This window comes from Rattus rattus, chromosome 10 (assembly GCF_011064425.1).
Source record: "Rattus rattus isolate New Zealand chromosome 10, Rrattus_CSIRO_v1, whole genome shotgun sequence".
NCBI classification, from domain to species: Eukaryota; Metazoa; Chordata; class Mammalia; order Rodentia; family Muridae; genus Rattus; species Rattus rattus.
In genome coordinates this window covers 7,542,796-7,565,807 of record NC_046163.1, presented here as the reverse complement: position 1 = coordinate 7,565,807, position 23,012 = coordinate 7,542,796, and the positions used below count along the sequence as shown (strand labels likewise).

Here is a 23,012-nt window from a genome sequence, read left to right as displayed (position 1 = left end):
ACAACGTACCCTACCTTATGGGACACAATGAAAGCTGTACTGAGAGGAAGAATCATATCTCTGAGTGCCTCCAAAAAGAAACAGAGAGCATACATTAGCAGATTGACAGCTCTAAAACAAAAAGGAGGAAATACATCCAAGAAGAGTAGACGGGGCAGGAAATAATCAAACTCAGAGCTGAAATCAAACAAGTAGAAATAAAAAGAACTATACAAAGAGTCAACAAAACCAGAAGCTGGTTCTTTGAGAAAATCAACAAGACAGATAATAAACCCTTAGCCAGACTGACCAGAGAGTGTATCCAAATTAACAAAATCAGAAATGAAAAAAGGGACATAACAACAGAATCTAAGGAAATAAAAAAATCATCAGATCCTACTATAAAAGCCTATGTTCAACAAAATTTGAAAATATGGAGGAAATGGACAATTTTCTAGACAGATACCAGGTGCCAGTGTTAAATCAGGATCAGATAAACCATCTAAACAATCCCATAACTCCTAAAGAAATAGAAGCAGTTATATAAAGTCTCCCAGCCAAAAGGAGCCCAGGACCAGATGGGTTTTAGTGCAGACTTCTATCAATATCATATCAATACTGTCTAAACTATATCACAAAATTGAAACAGACAGAGCAGTTCCCAATTCCTTGTATGAAGCCACTATTACTCTTATACCTAAACTACACAAAGACCCAACAAAGAAAGAGAACTTCAGACCAATTTCCCTTATGAATATTGGTGTGAAAATACTCAATAAAATTCTCGCAAACCCAATCCAAGAGCACATCAAAACAATCATCCATCATGATCAAGTAGGCTTAATCCCAGGGATGCAGGGATGGTTCAATATACAGAAATCCATCAACATAATCCACTATATAAACAAACTCAAAGGAAAAAAAAAAAAAGATGATCATTTCATTAGATGGTGAGAAAGCATTTGATAAAATTCAATGTCCTTTCATGATAAAAGTCTTGGAAAGATCAGGAATTCAAGATCCATACCTAAACATAGTAAAAGCAATATACAGCAAACCAGTAGCCAACATTAAAATAAATGGAGAGAAACTTGAAGCAATCCCACTAAAGTCAGGGACTAGACAAGGCTGCCTACTCTCTCCCTACTAATCAATATAGTACTCGAAGTCTTAGCCAGTGCAGTCAGACAATAAAAGGAGATCAAAGGTATACAAATTGGAAGGGAAGAAGTCAAAATATCACTGTTTGCAGATAAGATTATAGTATACTTAAGTGACCCCAAAAGTTCCACCAGAGAACCACTAATCCTGATAAACAACTTCAGCAAAGTGGTTGGATATAAAATTAACTCAAACAAATCAATAGCCTTCCTTTACTCAAAGGATAAACAGGCTTAGAAAGAAATTAGGGAAACACCGACACCCTTCACAATAGTCCCAAATACCACAAAATACCTAGGTGTGACTCTAACCAAGCAAGTGAAAGATCTGTATGACAAGAGCTTCAAGTCTCTGAAGAAAGAAATTGAAGATCTCAGAAGATGGAAAGACCTCCCATGCTCATGGATTGGCAGGATTAATATGGTAAAAATGGCCATTTTACCAAAAGCAATCTACAGATTCAATGCAATCCGCATCAAAATTCCAACTCAATTCTTCAGAGTTAGAAGGAGCAATTTGCAAATTCATTTGAAATAACAAAAAACCCAGGATAACAAAAACTATCCTCAACAATAAAAGAACTTCAGAGGATTCACCATCCCTGACCTCAAGCAGTATTACAGAGCAATAGTGATGAGAACTGTATGGTATTGGTACAGAGACAGGCAGGTAGACAGTAGAATAGAATTGAAGACCCAGAAATGAACCCACATACCTATGGTCACTTGATCTTTGACAAAGCAGCTAAAACCATCCAGTGGAAAAAAGATAGCATTTTCAACAAATGGTGCTGGATCAACTGGAGGTCAGCGTGTAGAAAAATGCAAATCAATCCTTTCTTATTGCCATGTACAAAAAACTTAAGCCCAAGTGTATCAAGGACCTCCACATCAAACCAGATATACTCAAACTAATAGAAGAAAAAGTAGGGAAGAGCCTAGAACGCAGAGAGAAGTAACAGGGTGAAACATCTTCAGCATTATAGGGAAAGGAGGAATAGACACCTGAGAGAAAGAGAGCCTGTTAGCTGGGATGTGAGGCTTTGAAGTATATAACATGTACTTATGAGCAGAGACTGAGGGAGCTTGTAGATTTGCATGGACTTTGAAATGCTGATGGTTACCATAGGTAACCATAGGTATGTGTTAATAGACCAACCATTTGTCCCTTAAGAGCAACTTTTTTGGAAAAGGAACTAGTTTCCCAATAGCCTGAAAGAATTCTGGCTTTTGTCTAACCACTAGAAATTGGGAAAAGGAATTTCATTCACTCTAACAAATGTTAGAGAGGCTTCTCAGGATATTATTTGTAAGGCTTTTGCAGTTCCTTGAATCATTGTGACAAGAAAGATTGTGTTGAGGTAAGGCAACTGTAGGGAATTAAAAAAATAAATAACCAATTTTAATTTCAAGATACTCAATGTCTTAAGTACAAAACAAAAGAGAAGGCTCATTTTGTGTCATTTTAATAAGACAAAGGCTAGCAAAGGCATATCGTAGTATTTTATTTACATTGAGAACCTAACAAAACTAGAGGGTAAATTATAAATCATTTTGATCTTTTTTCTGTGAGTTTTTTTTTAATGTAAAGCTAAAATATATATTACAATGGCAGAACATAGTAACAAGTAAAGTGGCCAAAGTAGCAGATTACCCAAACCAAAATGGTTGCTTCATTTGTTGGTGTTTCATGTGTCTAAGTGTTTTGACTTCATGTATGTGTATGCACCATGTACTTGTCTGGTGCTTACAGAAGAAGACTTTGGAACACTATGGAACTGAAATTTTAGCAGGCTTTGAGCCATCATGTGGGTATTGGGAACTGAACCCTAGTTCTGTGCAAGGGTAATAATTGCGTTTTAATTCCTGAAACATCTCTCCATCCCTCTACTATGAATTTCAGTATTCACTTAGAAACTTAACAGTGATAGACCTTTAGAAACCTACCTCCAGGTTAGCAACTTCTCCCATTCCTGATGCACATAATTCACAGGTTCTAGTGCTTATATTCTGGAATATGCTGGAAATCAGGGTATGTCTTTTTTTAAATGGCCTATCTAGTCTCAGGTTCTTGGCTATCTGAGCAGGGTCAGGCATGAGTTCCTTCTTGTTGAGTGAACTTTAAATCCAATTAGTAGTAGTCATCCCAACATTTGTGCCAATATTACACCAAGCCTGTCACCATTGTACAATATAGGGTTTGTAGCTGGGTTGAAGACTTCGTCCTCAGAGTCACTTGTAGTACCGTGAATACTAGTCAGTAAGGGTGAAGACTGTAGTTAGGCACTAGCTCAACTTCTCCATGAAGTTCAGTGAAATATGTAAGTATTGTTTTCAGCAATAGGGCCTTACTGTTGATTTGTGGAGAACAACCAATAACCTTGGCAAATAGCCTGAATTATTTGGGGATTTTTATATAGGGCTCCTTTTGACCAACAACTTAATGAGCTATAACCCATTTCTGCCATTGGAAGTTTCACTTAGTGGCAAAAGATGTCTAGTTGGAGCAGTGACTCCTTAAATTTTTTTCTTATATATATATATATTTCAAGAAGCTTCTACAGTAGTGGATTTTCATACAACCCTTCAAATGGGCCGTATTGTTAATTGTCCCTCCCCATATTGTCTTCCTTGCCCTCTCTTCCCTCCTCCTTTCCATTTAACTCTAGTGTGCTCTGTCTTTCCATAAGTATATATTCTATTTCCCCTTCCTTGGGAGGGTCTCGTCTCCCATCTAGACCTTTTCCTAACCTCTGTGGTTATATGGATTATAGCCTGCCCTTTGAAGACTTAAGAGCTAACATCCACATAGTAAGAAAAAATTGCCTATTTCTCTTTCTGTGTCTGGGTTATTTCACTCAGGTTGATTTCTTTTTTCCTAGTTCCATCCATTTGCCTACAAATTTCATGATTTTGTTGTTTTTAACAGCTGAATTATATTCCATCGTGTAAATATACCACATTTTTTTAATCCATGTATTTGTTGATAGTTGTCTAGGCTATGATGAGTGGATAGAGCACCGGTGAGCATGATGAGCAAGTGTGTCTGTAGGGGAGGATGCAGAGTCCTTCGGGTGTATTCCAAAGGGTAGTTCCATCTAGAAGGAACTCTATTCCCAGCCTCCTGAGGAACTGCTACATGACTTCCATAGTGGCTGTACAAATTTTCATTTCTACTATCAGTGGACGAGCATTGCACTTACTGTACATGCTTGCCAACATGGGCTGTCATTTGTTTTATTGATCTTGGCCATTCTGGCTTATGTAAGATGAAATTTTAGGGTAATTTTGATTTGCATAAATGCTTCTATTTTAAAGCAGAAATGTTCTATCAGGCATATGCGCAGGTATATTAATTACCATTGGTGCTTTCAGCATTGAATTTCATTGTGCTCACTTGTTTTACCTAAAATTATATTATGTTTATCAACACTACAACTCTCAAAGGAAATTGGAAGAACCATGTGATCCTTTCAGTTTTCTCTACTTGCCTTATAACTTTCACTTGCATCTGGCAAAATAAAACTGACTTTGCAAATACAGACTGGGAGGGCCGCTGACATATGTCTGGTACGAAAGGCACCAAGCCTAACAACTGGCGTTCAAAATCCTGGAACTCTGGTGGAGAAAAGAGAGAACCTATTGCTACAAGGTATCCTCTGATCTCTTTATGTGTGTGCTATGGCACACGTTACTGCCGCCACTACAGTACATGATCTCTTTAAATGTTCTTAATATATAATGTAGTGAGGATTTGGACATTGATTTTTATGGATGTCACTAAATTATTCTACCCTTTACATACATTTTCTTATAGTAGACACAATGAATTTCTTTGGAAATGCTATTTTAAACTCCAGGATATATCATTGTTATTCAGAACCACAGTCTTAAATCCATAGGTATATCTCTAAGAGAAACCATAGTCTTGGAGTTTGAGTGATTCATGAAGTAGAGCTGCCACCTTCTCTGTTGCTCTAACCATACTGATATCTGTTCCTTCCTCTTCTCTGCCTTGTAGATCAGCTCTGTAGGCTCAGGAGACTCCTTTTGGTTTATATAACTAATACATCTCAGAATTAGTTATAAGTATTCTGACCCTTGGCTTAGGACAAAAAAGTAATAAAACCATCAATAATAGTTTTTTAAATTTCTAAATTACTGTGGAGTAATTTTTCTGTCCTGATGTTTGTTTGTGTTAATGTTTCTTATTTGTTTTCATTTTAGGCCACTGAAAGGTATGATATATTTGATCCAAGACAGTCCATTTCAGCCCAGGAATCTGCAGTGGTGACAAGGACATGGGACTCCTCCCGCCAGATTACTGTTGGTTCAATACAATTGACATCCTGGCTGACAACTGTGAAAAGGAACCTTGGGTTATTTTATTTTATTTTTGTGGAACACCACAATCTCAGATCCGTAGGACACATCAGGTAACATTCTTCTGTTTCTTTGATTAGCCTATTTTCTTTACAGTTCATCCATAAGAAAATGAAGGAGCCTAAATATCTTCCTTAGCCAGTTTACCTTCCCTCTGCTTTGCAATCTGTTTTCAGAATGAGCCAATGAACTTCTGGTTTGTGATCAAATTACAGAAGTTATTCTGCTTGCTTACCTGCTTACTTGCCTGCTTGCTTGCATGCCCCTAAATCCCAAAGTATTGCCAAACTTGTTTTACTTCAGGTCTCTTGTGGGTCATCTCCTCCCGCTCCCAGGTGCTGGACTGCAACTCTGCCTAAATAAAATGTGGTTTTGTTTTTATTTTTAAATTTAGATTAGTCTGATTTTTTTTTTTCTTTTTTCTTTTTTTCGGAGCTGGGGACCGAACCCAGGGCCTTGCGCTTGCTAGGCAAGTGCTCTACCACTGAGCTAAATCCCCAACCCTGATTAGTCTGATTTTACAGACTATTTTTCAGCTTCCAGATGTCCTATTTAATGTAAAGCTATTAATTAAAAAAGCTTTTAATTTTTTTGGCCTGTTTAGAACAGATACATTTCATCATGACTTTGTGTAGAAATTATCAAAAGTACAGAAAAGTTAGAAGAATTTTATCCAAATGCCAAGCATTCTTTGATTGTGTGGTAATAGTTTCCATACCTGCTTGACCCACTTTCCATGTGTGTCTACCTCTAGCTTTAGCTTAGTCTCTGATACCTTCCTGACCCGGATTCCCTGGGATGGTATTCATATTGTTTCCTTAAATCACTAGTTATGTGAACTGTACTACTGTCTGTGTTTGATCTCTTAGGAGATTCACTTTCTAGAGTATGTGATTAAACTTGGTTGGCATTGAATCAGTTGAGTCAGGAGACTTTAATGTTTTATTTACATTATAAAACAAAATTGATAATCCAGACTCACATGTTTTGTATAGAATGTTGCTTTTTTTTTTTTTTTTAAATTAAATCAGAACAATTTTTAAAGCTTGGAGTTTTAGATGTAAACTAAGACAGGAAAATTGATTTACTGTATGACTGCAGTGCAGGGGGGAAAATGTTCATTGTGTTCCTTTAGAGAAAAGTACTTCAGTGTCATCTAAGTGTATTTACCGTCTCCTCTCATCTTGATCTCTAGCTCATGTCTCTTCTCACTGTATTGTGATACTTTAAGAAATATGTGCCATAAATATTATAGGTCTTGGAGGCAGAAATTTTGCTTTTGCTCATGTGCATTCAGCATTATTCTTGAAAGAAAGAAGTCACTTAGTTAATATTGTGAAGCAGCTGAATGTAAAGAAGGTTTCAGACTAAATGGAGATTACTTTTCTTTTTGTCAAGGCTTCAAGTTCCCTGTAGAATTCTAAAATAACCTTTGCTAATGAGGATGTCTGATATTGTTATTATAAAAGATGAAACTGAAACAATGAAGGATTTGGAGGCAGAAATGAGAGATACAACCAGAGTTGAAAATCTTATCAAATCAGAAAACTATGGGAAGATTTCGGCAGAGAAGAATGAACATTGTATTGACAACAATATTGATTTGCAGGTAAACAGGTTTTTTCCATGGCTACAAATAACCAATATTCATTGTATGAGTATGCTTCTTTTCATATGAAACTCACTTTTTACAATTCTTTTTTGTTTGTTTTTGTTTTTCAAAACAGGGTTTCCCTGTGTAGCCCTGGCTATCCTCTCTCTGTAGACCAGGCTGGCCTTGATCTCAGGAAACTGCCTGCCTCTGCCTCCTGGAATTAAAGGTGTGTGCCACCACTGCCCGGCCACTTGTCACATTCTAAAAGGGAAGTTGGCCCTTCAATACATATTTACTAGCTTACTTTTTAGTTACCAGGACATCTTGCTAAGTCCAAGGTCTTTGATTTTCCTATATATGTATCCCATGGTATGATTCTTTAAGTTTGTGTGTAGCCGGTATGTTCTTGTTGGCCTCCTACCTTTTCATCTCACCCTCCTCCTTAATTATCATTGTACTTGTTACGAGCTCTTAGAGGAGAGAGAACTAGAGTGTTCAGACATGCAGAAGACCTGCTGGCAGAAACAGCCCTCTAGAGCTTTGTCAGCCCATCAGACATTTCTGAGTAAAGAGGTTTGTGGGAAAGGGCTAGATGTTACCTAATACTTTTGTTGCTGTGTATGCATGATATTTTATAACCAACGATTTAGAAGGCTTTTCATTTCAGGCAAAGTTACTTAAGTTTGAGAAAATAGCCGAACCCCTGGTGGGCCTTGGGTGTACAAAATTTACATGATTCCTCTGGTATGGCATATTCAATGTAGCTAGGTGAATTATGTGGCTGCTCAGGCATCCTGGGGAGAATATTTCAACAGATAAGTGCACCAAGAAGCTTGGATCCAGGCTGATGTCTGAAAACCTCCTTTTCACTATTTCTTGATAGCACATACAGATAATTCCTGTCTAGAGGAAGAGCACTTGGATACTATCTGTCAAATAGGAAAGAGTTTGTGTTAATCTGAAATCTACCACTGAAGCTTATCTTAATGTTGTCTTTAATATTAATGCCTTACTGTTAAGCATTTAGCTTAATACTGTGTTAACTTTTCCTGGCTATGACAGATAACTAAAAACAACAACTTCAGTGAGCAATCACTGAGGCTCAATTTCAGAGGTTTCAGTCCATCTTAGCTGGCTCCAATGACTTGAGGCATACAGCAAAGCAGAAGTAGAAGAAACCATAGCATAGGAAAGCCTTTTCACTTCACATCAGCAGAAAGGAGTTAACGTAAAGCAGCCTTTACCAAGATGATAATCTCCAGACGCATACCTCACTACAACCCCCTTCCTACAACTAGACTCCACCTTCTATAGTTCGTTACTTCTGGACAGAGAATTTTACTTTCGTGTTCACCAATAGACTGTGGCAAAGTCCTTACTATCTCAGTCATAGACACTCCTAGAGGTATCTTACTAATCACATCCTTAGGATCTCACGCCATTAACGTTGAAAACTCAGATCAACCATCAGAAAGTAAGGTTCAAAGCATAAAGCATTCTCTATTGACATTCTTTGTCGACATTCACAGTTGTGGGCACATGCAGTACACACACACACACACACACACACACACACACACACACACAGAGGTACTCATCATACTTATGAATAAGGAATCCTTCTTTGAGAAAATACTGCTACTTAAAAAATGGTCTTATTTTGTATATGTGTCCATGATGGACATTTGTGGAATACACACTTGTGTAATTCAGAAAGCAGTGTTTTAGTCTTTGTTCTCTCCTTCCTTTTTTCTGTGGGCTCTGGGCATTAAACTTAGGTGGTCAAAACCCTTTCTCCACCTAGGAACCTTGCCAGCTCTTTTCTGTCCTTCTTAAAATATCCAGAGGACTTTGACCAAATGCAGTTTCCTGGCCTGTCATGCCAGCCTTTGGGAGGCTGATGTAGGAAGGTAGTAAGTTCTAGGTCAACTTGGGCTATATACTGATTTCAATAAAAAGTGACAAAACATAACATAGCAAAGAAAAGTAGACCTTGAAGGCTACTTGGCAAAGGTTACAGTTTCACTTATTTTCTTTTATTGACAAGTAAAGAAAGTTCCTTTAAGGGGCATCTCATTCTTCTGTTTCTTCATTCACTCATAAGGTTTGTATTTTCCTATAAACATGTCTGACATGAAGTTAGACAATGATGTTGATTTCTACCACTTTAAAAACCATCCAAGTTTCTAAACTGATTATGATTAAGTATAATCAAAGGGTATATTTTTTATCGTTTTATTTTTTTATATTTTTTATCTATCTTTCTCCCTTCTCCTTCTCCACCCTTCCTTCTTCCCTTTCTCTCTTCCTCCCTCCCCCTCTGCACCTTTGATTTTTTTCCCCCCCTTTAAGATAGCATTTCATGTAGCCTAAGCTAGGCTTGAATTCAAATCGGCCCTGGCTACCCTTCAATTCCTGACCTTTCTTCCTCTACCTCCAAGTGCTGGGGTCACAGATCTGTGCCACCGTGCCTAGCTTAAATGACAATTCCCTAAGAAATTAGGAGATAAAACATTTTCCCCCGCCATTTTTAATTAAACTTTTTTAAACAAGAAAATTGCCTTCTCTAGTCAGTATGCTTATTAGCAGTGATTACATTTAAGATGGTGTACAGAGAGCTTTTATATTTGTGATTAAAATAATAAGGATTCAGACCGGAAAGATGGCAATGGCTGCTTTTTAGAGAACTGAGTTTCCCTTCTTAGCACCCACATGGTGGGTCACAACCATCTATAACTCCAGTTCCAGGGCATTTGACACCCTTCTAGCCTCTATAGGTATCAGGTATTCACATGGTACATAGACATACGCAGATATCCATACAGGATACCTACACATAACTTTTTTAATGATAAAAATGACTTCAGTGCAGTTATTAAATGCATTTCTTTTGTAATGCACATTCTTATGGTCAACAAGTGGTTAACTCAGACTACTGTGTCTTAAGATGGTCACTATGAAATCAGTCTAAGCTATTATGTAGTAAGACCTGTCTTAAAACAAGGGTTAATAATATGCAGTTACGGGGTTGGGGATTTAGCTCAGTGGTAGAGAAGGCCCTGGGTTCGGTCCCCAGCTTGAAAAAAAAAATAATAATATGCAGTTACCTTTTAACTTAATCGGAACTTACTAACTATAATCTACTACTAAACATTCGTTTTCCTTTCGTACTTTTGAGGTACAACCTGAAATCTTTATATATACACAATGTACACTACATTTTGGAAAGAACAAGCATTGTCTCGCCAGTTCTATTCCCCAACATGTACTGTTAATCAATAGTAAGAGGCTATATCCACATTTTGTTATGGGGTAAGAGAGAGCTGTTTTTTATTAACACCTAGTGTTACGGAGTACCTTAGGAGAAAAACTCCCTAGAGTCCTGGATAAATCAACCATCAATGTAGACTGCCCTAAGCAGATTAGCTGGAAACAGCCCTGACCTCTTGGAGTGAGTTTTTAAGGGCAATTAAGACATAGAAAAACAGGGCTGGAGAGATGGCTCAGTGATTAAGAGCACTGACTGATCTTCCAGAGGTCCTGAGTTCAATTCCCAGCAACCACATGGTGGCTCACAACCATCTGTAATGAGATCTGATGCCCTCTTCTGGTGCGTCTGAAGACAGCTACAGTTACTTATATGCATAAGACATAGAAAAACAGCTTTGGACATCTGCAACAAACAAGCTTTGTTTACAGAAGCAGAGAGATTAACAGTTAAATGGTCCAGCAGTTAACCTTTAGCTCAGGGTCATAGTATTTAGGAGTTTAGGGCTGGTTCAGAGAACAGTTTTAGCACTAAAGTATTCTTGAAATAATTTCATAAGATGATATAACTATAGTTTAGTAGGTTACTACAATAGGCCTTTGTTTTCAAGGTGTTACATAAATTTTGTCTGATGTGTATTATTATTTTCCATATGCATCAATTAAAGTAGGTAGCTAGTGTGACATCTTATTTCTCTGAGTTACTTCAAAGGGATTGAGAGAACAAGAACAGGTAGGAGACAACAAAGAAACAATAATCGCACAAGGCTGTCAAGAGAAAGCCAGCCAAAGTTGGGAGTCTAAAGCAGGAGGATGTAGAATTCCAGGTCAGCTTCGATTATATTCGAAGTTCAAGACTAGCATAGGCTACCTAGTATGATGCTTTATCAGTGAAAACAAAAGCAGAACACCTCAGGGCACACCTTTATCAACAGTGTGAGAGCTAGTGGAGAAGACAGACTTCTTAAATGATGAAACGAATACAATATGGGCTACCTGTGGTGCCCTATTAGCATAGCAGAGCACATGCTGGCCTCCTGCTCTCTTCAGTTACAGATGCCCATTAACAGAGTCCATCCTGGTTCTTCTTACCTCACCCCCTAGCCTAAACTTCTTCGGCTATGGACTTCACTCCCCCAGCTTCTCATTCCCTTGCAACCCTATTTCAGCTCCAATCACTTCTTTTGTCTTACTCTCTTAGCCCCTTCTCTCTTGCCCCTCTCTCTTGGTCTCCTTACCCTCACTCCTTTGTAGGCCTCTGTTGCTCTCTGGTTTGCCTTTCATGGCCCGGTCAGTCTGCTGGCTATGTTCAGTGTAGGACTTTGTCCCTCTGCTGTGGACTCTTACTCTCCCTTATATTTACAACAGAAGCTTTTCCCTCAAACATTCCTGGAAATAGTTATGTCCTCAGTCTATACACTGTTATCTTTGTCATTGTTACTATTGTCAATGACTTAATAAGCTAAACAAAGATACACAGCTTCTCAAATTTCTCTCATTGTTGTCATCCAAGATAAAGTTTTTGATTAGTAATAATAAAGTCTGTTTCCGAATACCTTTCGAAAATTTCTATTTCAACATAGCTTTTGTCTTTTAAATCTATTTATATTCTTTGCTTTTATTGAATTTTATAAACACTAAACAAGTTAAACATCTTAAAACTTAGAATTCATTTTCTAAAATACACTTCATTACTTAAAAATATTTCTAGAATTTGATTTCATTAACTTTGCATCATAACCAGATATGAGTGTTAGCATTTATAAGCATGGGGATGTAGAAATGCTTGAACATAGTTTTTTACATTGGATAGTTTTTATATATTCACCATTTTAATGGAGAACTTTTTTGCCTTCATTAAATATTTGGAATAATAAAGTATGACTCTGTGAGTTTTCCTGGGAACCTTTAGATTTTAGCATCCTATTCTATGGCCAAAAGATTAAGTAGTAGTATTAAATTGGTGCTTGTGTTTGAGTTGTTGATTTATTGGCTTCCTTTTTTTCAGTTCTTTTGACTTAATAAGACATATTTTTATTTCATTGTAATATAAATAGGCACCTTGGCATTGTTTTCATCCACCATTATGTTATCTTTAAGTACTGAATTCATTCTATTCTTTTACATAATTACCTTTTTTTTTTAAGATTTATTTATTTTATTTATATGCATACACTGTTGCTGTCTTCAGACACACCAGAGGAGGGCATCAGATCCCATTTCAGATGGTTGTGAACCACCATGTGGTTGCTGGGATTTAAACTCAGGACCTCTGGAAGAGCAGTTGGTGCTCTTAACCACTGAGCCATCTCTCCAGCCCCGACATAATCACGTTTAATCCTTACTGTTATACAGAATTGCAATGCAAATTAGTAATCTGCAAGGTATCAAAAAGTTTCAACTATTATAGTTTATTTTGTTAATTGAATGGAAAGAAAAAGAAATACAAAGGACATGACTGTTTCTAGGTATGCGGAGGAGAAATTTTATTATAGATATAAGGAGTGCATAGCCAGATGCTGGGACATCTGGGAGAATCCAGAGTGAACTTAACTCTGAGCCTAGACAGCTGAGGAGAAAAGGGGGGGGGGGGACAAGGTGCAACAGATAGGACACCCAAAGAGAGCGGAGTAGCCAAAATGGTTGGATTACATAGTAAAAACATCTGGGAAAAGGGAACTCCAGTCTGGGCTGGGCTGGAGAAGGTTCAGGAAAGGAGCAAGGTATGCCATGTAGGGAGGGCCCTATAACAGGTAAGGACTGAGGGATGCTTGGAGAAACTAGCCACCAGGTCCACTTGGATGTCCTTTGTCTCAGGCTTGAAACCTAACAGTAATAATTACTGGTTATACATAAAAATGATTCTCTTCATGAAATAAGTTTGCTTTCCTCTAAATTGAGTAATATTGGATTGGCAGTTACTCTTATGCTAGCTCATATATACCTTACCCATGAAGATTATTCTGATCTTCCCGAGTTTTTCTTCAAACTCTAGTAGCTGGTGTCTCTGCCAGTGTGTTACCAGTCAAAAACTGAGAATCCATTAAGAATGTTCTGTATCCTGTACCCATTTGTTGACCTAGTTTCTTTCTGTTCTTTGGTATAAACAGGAGAAACTATATAAATTGAAGTTTGTTCTTCACCTTTCTAAATTCTAATTCACTTAGTGCTTTGTACTATTAGTAAGGAATGTAAAAGGGGTACTACATTTTTACTGTCAAAATAGAGTTCGAATAAAGATAAAGAGTGTTCTCCAAATAAATAAAATCTACTTTAAAAATGATTATAAATCAAACTAGAATAATTCTGACTTAAAGCTAAATCTGGCTTCCAAACTGATAACAGGGAAAAAAAGTTTATGTGTGTAAATGAAGGCCTTCTACTTTTATAGACAGAAATCTTTTTCTCTGCTCGTTTGTGTGTGCAGGCATATATGGCAGTTTTCTTGTATGTGTTATATAGTGTGTATCTAAAATGAAAAGAATTAATTTTATGTAATAATGTTATCTTGGCACTTTTCTTATATATTGGTGTATTTGTTTTATATATTGGTGTATTTGTTTTCTCTTGCTGCAAAACAGATCAACACGAACTTAGGTAGTTAAAGTAACTCTTCATTAGGAGCTTACAGTGGACTGTTCTGGGTTTTCTGCTTAAGATTTGTGTTATCATGCTGGTCCTGTTGGTAAGAGTTGGGAAAGAACAGTCATCAAGGTGCATTTTTTTCTCAGCAGACCTCATTTCTAAGGTCCGTGTTTCCTAGGCGGCCTATCTTCAAAGCAAAAAAAATGATTTTGAATCCTTTGAATCACTCTGATTTTCCCATTTTGTCTCGACTGAAGAAAACTCAACTTGTAAGAGGCTCACTTGATGGGTCAGACTCATCTCAGTTTTAAATCCATATCTTAGGATGACCTGACGTGGAGTTTAGCTACTTCTGTAAATTCCTTTCATAGATGAGCCCAGCTTTGTGTTTGGTTAAGTAGCAAAAGGAAGGAGACTCATTCTTGGAAACTATTTTTGGAATTCCATCTCCACCCATATTTGTATGTAATCTGTCACGTAAGCGTATTGTAAGTGGAAGATTATTGGATTAAGATTCTGAGGCTGTTAGGTTCAGTTTGAGTAATTTGTAACTGATTCTGGACTCCGAAATCCTTTTATACCAGAAAGGAACTATGCCTTCTTTATTTCCGATTCTTAAGATGTGACTTGCAGAGAGTAAAATGCCCACTAAGAGGCCAAGGTGAAGAGAAGAGCAAATTGAAATTAATCCACCAACATGCACAAAGTCCTCTTAGGCAGTACTCCTCTGTGTAAATATAGTCAAACCATGTTTTACTCCATAAGCAATGGGGAGGGAGGGTGCCTGTCTTCCTCTGTCTTTTAGGTTTATGTTTCACTCAATGATCTAGAGTCAAAAACATAAGGAGTGTGTTTTAATCATTGAAGACATCAAGACTCAAAATAGAGGTTTTACCTTTTTTGTACTCCTGCTGGTGTTTCCATCGGCTTTCACAAAAGTCTTGGGGTGTTAGGATACATAATCTCTCTCTCTCCCTTTTCTCAAAATGGGTGGCCTTGGAGCCTGGGTTTTACCTATTTTGAATATGTACTGTGTGTGTTGTTGAATTGGTTCCCTACTGCTAATGAGAGTAGATGTCTGGCCCCTGCCTTGGGAGGAGCTTGATTTGAAATGACAGTGAGCTAAGAGGCAGGAGAGAGAGAGTTTAAAATCTGTTCTAAGTTACAGGCACTGTAGGCTCAAGCTCAGAATCAGCTAGTTGCTTCCGTGCGTTATCTGATGATGTGGTCACAGTTGTGCTAAACACCTTTACTGGACATCTGCCTTCTTTCTGTCTGTCAGTCTGCTTCATCGTCTTACAGGAGACTAGTGAGTAGCATCTTTAAAGCTGGTGGTGTGTCTTTCCTGTTGTACTGCAAATGCTTAGCAGATGAGAGAAGAAAGTAGTATAGTCTCTGACTGTGTACTGATCACACATTGTCTGTAGAGAAGTTGAAATCATTCCGACTTCAGCTAATTGAAATTGCCAAGTGCTTTGGTGTGTCCAGTTTACCCACCCCCAACATTGGTTAGAAAAAAAAAAAGTTGTTAAAAATATTGAAGAAACATATTTTATTTTGCTATGAAAAAGTCACCTTCAAAGTTCCATATTGCATTCATTTAACACAGAAATTTGCTCATTTAAAGAAAAATGCCAATCCACAGAAGGACTTAATAACTTTTCCAACTGTGCTTCTGGAAGGAATCAGTACTCTTTCTCTGACCCATCTTAGTTTTCCTTGTTTAGCACACTCTGTGGTTTAGGTGTATAAATTAAGAAGCAAATTTTCTGTTTGAATGTGAAATTTAATAAAATCTTTCTTATTGTATGTTCAGCGGCCCCCGCAGTCATTTGGACAGACAGGAAAAAGGTCTAAGGTATAGTAACCATTTGGTGTGCTGGCATGCCAAGGCCTCCTCATGCTTGGTGAATCTTGTTTTCATACAGCACTACATTCAGTTTAGTTTTTTTCATCTTTTGTTTTGGGGGCAGAAAGCTTCTTTCGTTTTATTTGGGTTTTTTTTTTTTTTTTTCTTTTGTTTTTTTTTTTTGTCTTGCCTAGTCGCTTTTGTGCATTGCTTTTAATTATCCTTGGGGATTTTTATTTTTATTTTTTTAAACTATAAAGAAAAATCGCTTTCTCACCATTTGTTGAAATTGGAATTATTCCCATTCTTGCTATTGCTATAATTTTTAAAACTTCAATTGTTTATTTTCAAATTTTAAGGGGTTTTAGTGGTATTTAATGATATCTAACTTACACATTCCATCTACTTTTTTATTTGTGGCGAAAACTAAAAAGAAATTTAGACACTCCTAGGGGGCTTTTGAGTATGCCCTAATTTATGAAATGTAGCGTTAATTTTAAATACTTCTCTTTAGTCAAGCTCAAAGTTAAAGCTAGTTCGGAGCCTTGCAGTGTGTGAAGAATCTCCACCACCCCCTGCAGCAGAGATACCCCAGGAGACCCAGGTAAAACAACAAAGCAAAACAAAGTTATTTGAAGACTTGGTGGAACTGGAGATGGTTCTCTGATATGGTTCGATGAAAGCTGAGTGTATATGTATTCTTTTATTTCTAGTAAATGAAACTGATTGGATAATACTTGTTAGCAAAATTCTAGATGAATTAGGAGAACTTTATTCTGAGGTTCACAATAGAGATTATTCATTTGGAAAAGCTTTTGAGGTTATATGGTTACCTGGTAATGTGACTTTAGGAAAGTTATAAATTACTATTCAAAAGTAGGAATGTGACTTTAAGAAGGTTATAAGTTATTGTTCAACAGTATTGAATATAAAGCACTTTTGGTGGCTAGATCTATAATTCCCCCTTTTTATTGTGAGGTTTGGAAATTTGTTGTATTCTTGTTGATTTCTCTGGAAACTACTCCAACTTCCGCTTAATAGTTCAGTTAGTCTGAATACACTGCAAAACCAGTGTCTCTTATGCATGACTCTTTAGTAGCTGTTTAATACTTGTAACTCTGTCTGTAACATAAGATAGTAAGATTCAAGCAAACCAGAATGTAAATCCTATATTCTTTGATTTTGCTCTCTGTTAACCTTGACGGCAAATGGTCTTTATCTGGTGCTATCAACAGTGTTTTCAACTCTGCTGATAATCATCAGAATGGTAACTGGGGCTGTTAGTAACTGGCTTCTACTTTATAAGAAGGGTTTGGGTAACTTAAAGTTTCTAAAGAAATGAGACAACTAGTGCTTATTTAAGAAACTATGGCAAATTTTTTTTAAAGAGAAAGGGTTCTTACATGTTGTACTTGTATATCTATTTATATTTGTAACTATCAGAGGAATGGTAACCTTTAACTCCAGCACCATAGAAACAGAGTCAAGTGGATCTCCTTGAGTAGGCTATCCTGGTCTACTTAACATGTTCCAGACCATCTAGGACTAAACAGTGAACCCTTTCTCAAAAACACTTTGTCTCTAAAAACAATTTTTTGAAGCAAAATTTTATGAATTTGTTGATTCACACAAATCTTTTCTGTTTTCCCATGGCTTAAGTGATTCCTTTCAAGAGATATTACAGATAATAAAGTTAGTTATTACATGCTGTTGTAAATCACTACAGTTTATTTCTAAGATGCAAGGAAGGAGAAATTTTAAAATAGACTATAGGTAATAATCTTTAAAATCTTTTTTGATAGTTCAGGTGTTCAAACTTTGTGTTCCTTCCCTTGGACCTATGTAAAATATACATACATATGTGTTTAATTAAATGTATTTGGCAGTACTATTTTTCTAGCACAGTCAAAATTACTCTCAAAATGTTTAAAGTGTATTATTGCCTCTAGAATACTTTAAAACATAAACCTCTGGGTACTTTGTTTTACAGAATGTGGTTCCTTTGTAAACATTACATAGCTGGGTTTTAGTAAGGCTATTGAGATATGGCATATTCTGAAAGGGAAAAAAAACAATAAATTGTTCTTTGAAATAGTAATTTTTAAAAGTTCTCATATGGGTTGGAGAGATGGCTCAGAAGTTAAGAGGACTAGCTGCGTTTCCCTGGATGCAGATTTGATTCCTAGCACCCATGCGATAGCTCACAACCGCCCATAACTCCAGTGTCAAGGGATCTGATGCGTCCTCTGGTCCCCACAACATCAAACATGCATGTCGTTTGGAGATGCACACGCACACAAGACACTCATATACAAAAATAAACAAAAAAGGAAAATTTTAAGGATTCCTTTTTGTTTGTTTTTTATTGTTTTTCAAAACAGGGTTTCTCTGTGTAGCCCTGGTCACCTTGGAACTCGTTCTGTAGACCAGGCTAGCCTCAAATTCCAAGATCCACTTACCTCTGTCTCCTGAATGCTGGGATTTAAGGTACATGCCACCACTGCCTGGTTTGGAAATTTATTTTATAAGTCATAATCAAGAATATGGTTGTTCCTGGAGTGTGTTTGAAAGTTCATTTCTTCATTCTCTTGATAAAATGCTGTATTCTCTCAGCCTCACTATTTATGATCCAGTGGGGTTGAGGAAATGGCCATTCAAGAGGGTATTGACACAGAGAAGTGTATCTTCTGAGGAATGCTGTCATGATTCTTGTAATTCTCTGTTTATTTTACCTTATATGAAAAATGTTGGGGACAATTGGAGATGTGTTACGATATACTACACACAGGCACCCTATGTAGTAGGTATTCCTACAAAAAATACTTACTAGGAGACATGTTAGGTCTCCGTGTGTGTGTGTGTGTGTGTGTGTGTCTGTGTGTCTGTGTGTCTGTGTGTCTGTGTGTCTGTGTCTGTGTCTGTGTGTGTGTGTGTGTCTGTGTTAATCACAGATTATGTATTTACATTTTAAAAGGAGTTATACCAGCTAAATAAGATGGTATGTCAGAATTCAGTTACCCCACTTACTGTGTTGTTTTCAGTTTCTCTTAAACATAATCATTCTAGTTTGGATAATCTCTTTGCCTCTCCAAATAAAAGATACTTTTTTCTTTAAAGGAGAATCCTCTTTTTCATGCCTGAAATACACTAAAATACACCTGAAAGGGAACTAGGAAATAGGTGTTCTACTATCTGTTCTAGTCCTGGATGGTAGATACAGTTTGCAACAACTTTTCCACTCAGTGTGTTAATTTTTGGTGAATTAATATAGTGTGAAGCTCATTATAAAAAAGGTTAAGAAACACTTTTAAGAGAGATGTCACTCATGTAAGAATTTGTAATAGGGAAATGACCTTAATGACAAATGTTATAATTTCCATAGTAAAGAGTGAGGAGCTGTGCTTCCCGTTCCAGTTATTTATAGGTTTGCATTATACCCTGCAGCACTCGGAATGGGTTTTCTCTATTCAAGTACTGGAAGCAAGGTCATCAGGTGCCAAGACACCAGACTCCAGCCTTCTCTACTAGCATTTCAAAAAATAGTTCATCTTAAACAAATAATTTAATATCTATAAATTAATGCCTATGACTCAGGAAAACATTTAGAAGTTAAGTCTGCTAGTCTTTGAAAGGATCTTTTAATCAAGGTCTAAGAATCAGTGTGGAGTCTTTCCCACTACGTGGACTTCATCATTGGGCTTTCCACCTGAGTTGTAAGAAGCTGCAAAGAAAGAAAGCTGAAAATCAACGTTATTATCATTTACCAACATCTGAAAACTATGGGACGGATTAGAAACAGAAACAGCTTCGTAAGAAATGGAAGTCAGAAATATGACTGGTTGGTCAGCACTGCCACACAAGACAGATAGTCCTCTGTCCTAGTAGAGATTGCCCATGGACAGTGCTGACGGTGCACTGTGAGCATTGTTCTGCCACTGAGCAACATGCCCAGCCCCTGACATTTCAACTCAGATGGAGTGGAAGAAAAAAATGAAAAAAGAAGAAAAGTAGCAAATTATCTTACTTTTTTATATACATAATGTGCTAGCAGTTTTATGTGTGGTGGGGAGTTGTTTAAGAGAAGTTGTGCTGGCAGTGTGTTTGAGAATCCTGTCATTTGTATCCTCTGGGTTACCAACCACTTCTACTACTACTATCCAGAACAGCCAAGTCATGAACAAAAGTCTAATTTAGTCTAAAAATAGGTCACACTTCTACTTTAAATTGGCTAAAATTTATTGTATATTTCTTGTAATTTTGCTTGAATAAACAACTTGACATGATCTTTGCCTTTCAGGATATATAAATTAATTTTCTAGTAATCTCTGCTGGTTCTAAAATTGCTTTAATATAAATGGTATGTTCAACATAAGATTATCCTCCATTTTGGTCGTGAACATTAAGGCTAATTCATAGTTGTTCTATATCAGGAAGAAACAGAACCTTACTTGATGCCTTTCTAAAGCAGTTTGTGGTGATTAAAGGAGCCACATTGACATTTAAATCTCAAGTGAGAAAACAGGGTCCATGATTTTGAAAGCTTTTCTGCTTATATTGTATTTGTATTGCAAGAGAAAAAAAGGGAGTGTGCTTATATAGGATACTCAAGAAACTACATTTGGTCTAGGGATGTAGCTCAGTACTTGTATAGCATGCACAAAACCCTGGGTTCCGCCCCAGGTACCACATGCATCAGATGTAGAATTGCACACTTGTAATCCCAGCACTTGGGAGATGGCGGCAAGATTAGGTGTTCAGAATCATTCTCTAGCAAGTTGAAAGCTAGCCTAGATACCTTACACTCTATCAGAAAGAAACTGAATTTTAATTGTTTTCCTGATGCTAACATAATTCCGTTGTCATGACTGGTATCTTCACTGGAACAGTAAGTGAAGAAGAACTGAGTTCTGACGTCTAGAGTGTTTTGTAAACAAATGCACTAAAACTATAACAAGAGGGGTTAGAGAGATGGCTCAGTGGTTAAGAGCACTGACTGCTCTTCTAGAGGTCCTGAGTTCAAATCCCAGTCACCACATGGTGACTCACAACCATCTATAGTGGGATCTGATGTCCTCTTCTGGTGTTTCTGAAGACAGCGACAGTGTGTTCTCATATATTAAAGTAAATAAATCTTTAAAAAAAAACTATAATAGGAAAATTTTATATCCTCAAACAGTTTTGAAGATAAGCTTTAATTGATAAATTCAAATGAACATATTAGGTGTAGTTTTGGTTTTGGTTTTGAGACAGCATCTCCTTATGTTTCTGGCTGGACTAGAACTCACTATGTAGACCAAACTGGTCTCAAGTTCAGGGATCCACCTGCCTCCGCTTCCTTATTGCTGGGTTTAAAGGTGTGTGCCAACCATACCTAGCTGAACATACTGTTTTAAGTTGGTTTTTCTTTTCGTCAAGACATTTTTTGTTTGCTCGTTTTGAGATGGGGTTTAACTATGTAGAACAGGCTGGACTGAGCTCACAGCACTCAAAGATTCTCCTGCCTCTGCCTGTGAGCGCTGTCATTAAAGGCCTGTACTATCACACCTGACTTAAGTTGCTTTCTAATTTAGAATCTTTAGTTGGATTAAATAAAAATCTCTCCTTTTAGTCTGTCATACAGTTTTGAATTACTTAGGAAGTGCTAATACTTAATATTGAATCAGTTTATATTATCATTGAGTAACTAATTTTTCCTTCCAACAGGAGAAAATTCAGATACAGTTAACACAATCATTTGAAAAAGAGGAAAAGCCCTCAAAAGATGAAACAGATAAAGAAAAAGCCAGTGATAAGTTACCCAGAAAAATGCTATCAAGAGGTTAGTAATTTATTTTTATTTTTTAGATAAGAATTTATTTTCATTATCAATAATTCTTTACCCTTTGAACAACACATGTCACATCTGTTTTGAACATGATACAGCAGACTGGAAGGATGATGTAATGTTTACTCATCTGCTGTATTATGGTTATGGATATAGAATTTTGAGATTTTCCAACCAAAAATTACAACATAAATCTGAGTTACTAAGGAAAATAACCATAAAAAATCTCTTACTGATCTCACTAATGTTTAAATGCCAAAATTATAGTTTGTGTAATAATATTGGCCTCACTAGGTATATCACTACTCATGATTCCTTATTGATATATTAAACTGGTACCATATGAAGAATATTGATGCAAGCCCTAGAATGTTTGTCTTCATAAAGAACATTTGAGTTCAATAAAAATACTCTATTTATGAACTGTTATGTAAAGAAAATAAATATATATCAGTATTTGAGAAATCTTTGAAAGCAAAGCTTTATAACAGAATTTCGGGAATCTTAAATAATTTTAGAAATAAAGTTCTTTCCAAATTACTTTCATTTAGATACAGTCATGTGAATCAGGCTGTGTACATTTGCTACAGTCAGAAGTAATAGAGTCCGTTTTCACCTAAGGTAGCATGTTTGAGCATGAGAATGTGCTGAGTACATGCGGATCGGTAAAGAAATCAGTATAAATTTAGTCTGACATAAAGACAGTTAAGAGTACGTGTGTACATGCAGTTATAATAGCCCATGTCATGAAAAATATATACAAGTTGAAAAATAGTGGCCTTCTGCCGTCATCATAAGTTCCATCTTCCTGCTTCATCATTTTTTTCTTCATTGGACATTTCATTTTACTTAAAATAGACATAATGTACAAAAGGGAAAGGGATTTATGTTCAAACAACTTTATACTGGGTTTTTGTGTTGTTGTTTTTTAGATTCCAGTCAAGAATACACTGATTCAACTGGCATAGATCTACATGAATTTTTAGTAAATACATTAAAAAACAATCCCAGGTAAAAATTAAATTTATAAGGTTTACATTGTTTCTAGAGTACCATAATCTTGCTGTATATGTTTTTTTATTATTGAGTTTGAATGTTAGGATAAGATTGCAGCTAGACGTATACCAGTAACTTTCAGTCTTTTAGGACTAAGATATTTGTCCACTAAATTCAGATGTAATTATCTCTGCATTATGCATGTTACCATGGTATGGGAATATACTCCTATTCTTTAGGCACTCTCAGGAATTCACTGATACACATCCAGAGACTCGGAATTGGGATTAAGAGATAGATTGAATCATGAACATCTATGCATAACACACTCCCATCTGAGTAAGAACCAGATCTACTCACTCAGTACGAGTAAAT

The 23,012-nt window shown here is 36.6% G+C and overlaps 1 protein-coding gene across 6 annotated transcripts in view; it reads left to right on the top strand.

The window, feature by feature from the left end:
• R3hdm1 (R3H domain containing 1) overlaps positions 1-23,012 on the top strand; it is a 141,380-nt gene that overhangs the window by 51,679 nt on the left and 66,689 nt on the right. For 4 of the 6 annotated variants that reach the window (XM_032914913.1, XM_032914914.1, XM_032914912.1 and 1 more), the window contains exons 2-7: positions 5,367-5,575; positions 6,921-7,131; positions 15,785-15,826; positions 16,332-16,421; positions 21,521-21,635; positions 22,574-22,652. In XM_032914913.1, the coding sequence (XP_032770804.1) occupies positions 6,961-7,131; positions 15,785-15,826; positions 16,332-16,421; positions 21,521-21,635; positions 22,574-22,652 (497 nt within the window). In that variant the 5' untranslated portion in view covers positions 5,367-5,575; positions 6,921-6,960. Of the gene's footprint in view, positions 1-5,366; positions 5,576-6,920; positions 7,132-15,784; positions 15,827-16,331; positions 16,422-21,520; positions 21,636-22,573; positions 22,653-23,012 lie in introns of those variants that run through there. The other 2 variants (XM_032914916.1, XM_032914917.1) reach the window with 2 other exon arrangements.